Here is a 4,597-nt window from a genome sequence, read left to right on the forward strand (position 1 = left end):
AAAAATCATTTCGAAAAATCCAAAAGCTAAAAGAATATTACGTTATTTTATCCTCTTCTCTGCTCTTCGAAATATCGATCGATGTCGACCTTAACTTTCCTTAATTCTCGCTAATTCGAATAATCGAATTAAATTTTAATAATTTGAAATTTTTAATAATTTTAATAATTTTAATAATTTTAATAATTTTAATAATTTGGAATTTTTAATAATTTTAATAATTTTAATAATTTTAATAATTTTAATAATTTTAATAATTTGGAATTTTTTCCTGGAATAATTAAAAGATTTTGATAGAAATCGACAGAGACATAATTCCTATCCACGTGTCTTCGTGATAATCTTTCCGTTAATATTCTATCAAATTCTAAGAAATTGATTACAAATTGGTCGAACGAAAATTCGCGAATCGAATCTCAAGGATTTCGAAGGAATTTCGGTATTACCTATAATCTATAATAATCAGTTCAGATCTTTCCGTACGGACAAGTTGAATTGGATTAAATTCGATATCGAATGTGTGGTTTCTCGAAGAAATCGTATCCCGTATACGTTTGCGCCCTTGCACGAAAAATCGATAATTCCACGATCACCGAGTCAGTTAACAACAAAGTATACTTGAAAATTGCTCACCAAACATTTGATTGAATATTTTATCGAAGTTAACTTCCTTCTTCTTTTCCAGATATTTGTGCATTACGCTTCTCACACTGCAACAGAAAGAAGTACGCGAATGTAACGGTTACATAATTATATACATATATATATACATATATATATATATATATATAATTTATTGTCGTATATAATTAATTCGATCGTAATAAATACTACGGAGAAAAATAATTATTTAAGGATGATCGAAATAAAGGGAAACCACGGTATGGTATTCAAGGTCCGGGTCTAAACGATTTTTTTAAAGTGAATTTAAAATTTATTTACTTCAAAAATGATCTTTCTAGATTTTCTTCGAAATGGTGGTATCGCAATATGGCGACCACGAAGTTGAGAAATGGACGCGAAACCTCACATCCTTTCGTGTACCGATTATCACGATACCTTAGAAGCGTGTTAATCGAATATTTCTCCGAAACGATATTAAAATCGCACGCAGTAAGCGAGATATTTTCGTTTCTCGAAGAAAGTCGGCTTTTTTCCCTCCATTCTTCGTCGGTGGATTAAAACGTCGATATAAACGCGATCTGTCGTATTAAACGATAATTCTTTTTTCTTTTTTTCTTTTTAGAAAGAAAATTCGAAAAAAATGTAAATTTCGAGCGAAAAGTTGTTTTGTAACCATAAAAAAAAAAAAAAAAACAGCCGTGCATTATATAAAATCGAAACTGCTTTGTTATAATCGCAACTGCAGATCTAATTGCTCTTAATGCACCATTATTCGACCTGGTACACGCGATTTTCCTCCTTCCTCAGGCTATTCCTTCGTCGTATTTACGACACTTTTTCCTTATTATTTTTTTCTTTTCATCACGAATATCTTTTATTAAATCCCTGTAAATTCGTTTGAAATTTTATCGCGTATGTTAAATGTTAAACGATGATTAATTCGTAACGAAAGAAACGCGCCACTTATTGGATAACTTCGTACACTGGATACAGCGGTTTGATAGAGTTTCTCGTTCAAGCGTGCTTAACGCGTTTAGTCCGCGTTTCTATTGGAGGAATCGATTACCACCGAGCGATGAAAGATGATATCTTTCCACTTTACCGAGTATAAATTATCCTTGTTATTATTATTCGCTAAACTTTCCCGCGAATATGTCAATATTCCTCGAAAACGTCTATATTTTTTTTAGTGAGCAACCGTTATATATAAACGCGAATTTTCTTGCATCGAAATTTTCTTTTGCTCGAGATCTTGAAATTTTTCTCGATATTACATCGTATAGTTAAGAAAGAAAGGGAAAAAAAAAAAATCGATTTACGATCGACTATAATATATATTAACTATAATAAGGTGACTTTGAGTTAACCTTGAGCGTGAAAACAAGACGACCTACCGAGAGAAGAATTGCACTTTTGGCACACATTCGCCGTTAACGTTCATGCGAATTCTCGGTAAGTTTTCAAAAGGAAAATTACTTAACGAGTAAATGTTTACGAAGCACGGTCGAATAATTGGATAAAACATCGTTGGCGAAAAATCGTCGGTAAAAAAAAGATCCGCGTCTATTCGGATAATTCGAGCATGGAATAACGATAGAGACGTGTAGCGTGGAATTTTTTTAACTTAGGCGGGACATACACGCTTGGGATCGAAACGATTCTCGGCTAACTCGCTTTGACCGGAGAGGAAACGATACCAGCGATGGTTAGTTAACTATCCGATTACGATACGCGGATTTGCGATTGTTCATTGTCGTTGGTATAACATAATGCCGATATTGGATCGCACACACCCTACGAAAGCCGATAATAATTAAACCAAAATCGATCGAGGGGAAAAAAAATGGTTTTTAAACAATCGACTAAAAACGTATTATTTCTAAACGTTTTGCGTTTCGAATTCTAAAGAGAAAGCGCGCGAAGAGTATGTCGAGAAATCGAAAGAGAGAAACCGAGTCGGATTGTTCTCGGTAAATTTGTAACGCTCCGGCATTCCATTCTACCTTGTTTCAAAGCTAAAAGTTGTTTGTTGAAAAACGGTAAAAGAATTCTTCCACGATACATACACACCGCAAAAATAGACCATCAATTTTCGTATAGGCAATATCCGTTCCGCGTAACGAGAAGCGATAGAAGACAAATCCATTTTAACGGTTATAGATTCGTTATGCCACCTAATCCGATAACTTAAGTGAAATACGTGTGTCTTGTTGGTCACAAGGCACATACGTATCTAACTAGCGATAAGTTTTCGCGCGCTTACAATTCCTTTTTTGTTGTATGAAAAAAAAAAAAAAAAATTAAAATTTATTAAATTGAACAAAAATAATCGATGCTACGCGATCCGTATTATATTTGGAATTTCTTCTATACTCGATCTTTATCTCGAAAGTTCTCGAATGACCTCGACGGCGAGTCCGTTAATTTGGCAACCATGTATTCCCCACGTTTCCCTTCGCGTTTTGTAAATGGATACGAACGGCCGTTTTTTTCTCGCCGTTACATTAAAGTATCGCACCAAAACGCGATAGCAGTATGAAATTTCCATCGATAATTTTTTATCGTCATATTTTATACATTTACGTACAGATACGAATACGATCGAATAATATCGGGTATAGTGTATAAATTTTCACTAGCGAAGTGAAAAGCTCAAAATATCGTTTGAGAGATTAAAATGTTATTTGAAATAAACGCTTAAGAAGAAATAAAAACGAGAGGAGAAGAAAAGATCGGGTGAACGATTCTGTCAACGAAAGAACGATCGAGGCAAACTTCTCGAAGCGAAGGAATCCATTGCTGGACAAACTTATTTCCAGGCTCGGCAACGATGGATGAGTATACGATAGCAAACGAACCTGTCCATTAGTCCATTCTTCGGTAACAAGATCCTCGTATCCGGGACATCGATGTCCCGCGTACGTAAACGTAACTCATCCGTGCCATCGTTCTCGTTCAACAAATACCAACACGTATGAATAGGCCGGGAGAAATATAACTACGCGATATATTTTCATCGAAGAAAAAGAAACGAAATATATAACGATAAAATCGTATCCAACTATAATACATCGATAGAAATCGAGACAGAAAAGACGACGTCGATAATCTCGTAACTGGTCGATTTGCTAATATTATTAGTTGATAAATGGTGGTGAAAGAGAGAGCCTTGAAGTGATATTATCGTGAAAAGCTTGGGAGAGAGGGGAAACCGATGTTTTCGCATCATTGCACCCTCGAGGATATTCCCGTCCTATTAAAGTGAGAGAAGAAATGGGGGAACGGGACACAAGATCGAGAGAGTGAGTGAGTGAGTGAGTGAGAGAGAGAAAGAGCGTTTTGCGCGTAGACAAAAAACGTACGAACGAATCGTTGGATCGTTAACCTTTACGAGGAGAGTTACGAGTTGTGTTTAAATTCTTGCAAACACGTATGCAATCGCGTATAAAATCGAAATTGTAAATTTTCCAATGTGTGTTCCTCTCCTGACGGGAGAGATAAGGTACAATAACGCGAATGGTATTATCAACGATAATATCTATCTCCGCTCGCGAATGCACGCCGTTCGAGTTTTCGAACGAGTGTGCGAACGTTACGAGATAAATCTGTTTGTATACGCTCTCTTTTCGCATTGCATAGCGGTGTGTAGAAGTTAAAATTAATGTCGGATAATCGATTCGTCGAGGACCACCGGTGCAAAACATCGATTAAATCTGTATTGACATGTGGACCGATATATGTATCGATAGTGTGTGGTTATCGAAATGTCGATAATCTATATAGCACCGCTACGCGTATCTATTCTAATTTATAACGCACAGAATGCATCTGGCTTGTTGCTTTATTCATTCAGCTTGGGTTAATTCCGATAACACGCGACAAATATTTGATTTGATTTTCAAGAAGAATGGGAAGGGGGAGAGAGAGAGAGAGAGAGAGAGAGAGAGAGAGAGAGAGAGAGAGAGAGAGAGAG

At 35.9% G+C, this 4,597-nt stretch overlaps 1 protein-coding gene across 5 annotated transcripts in view; it reads right to left on the reverse strand.

Annotated features, from left to right (window-relative positions):
* LOC102678223 (G protein-coupled receptor kinase 1) overlaps window positions 1-4,597 on the reverse strand; it is a 25,288-nt gene that overhangs the window by 9,684 nt on the left and 11,007 nt on the right. For 4 of the 5 annotated variants that reach the window (XM_006621911.2, XM_006621909.2, XM_031513464.1 and 1 more), the window contains one exon: window positions 634-710. The exons of the other annotated variant lie outside the window; for it this stretch is intronic. In XM_006621911.2, the coding sequence (XP_006621974.1) occupies window positions 634-710 (77 nt within the window). The remainder of the gene's footprint in view (window positions 1-633; window positions 711-4,597) is intronic. 5 annotated transcript variants of the gene reach the window in all.

Source organism: Apis dorsata, unplaced genomic scaffold, assembly GCF_000469605.1.
Source record: "Apis dorsata unplaced genomic scaffold, Apis dorsata 1.3 scaffold_650, whole genome shotgun sequence".
Taxonomy (NCBI): Eukaryota; Metazoa; Arthropoda; class Insecta; order Hymenoptera; family Apidae; genus Apis; species Apis dorsata.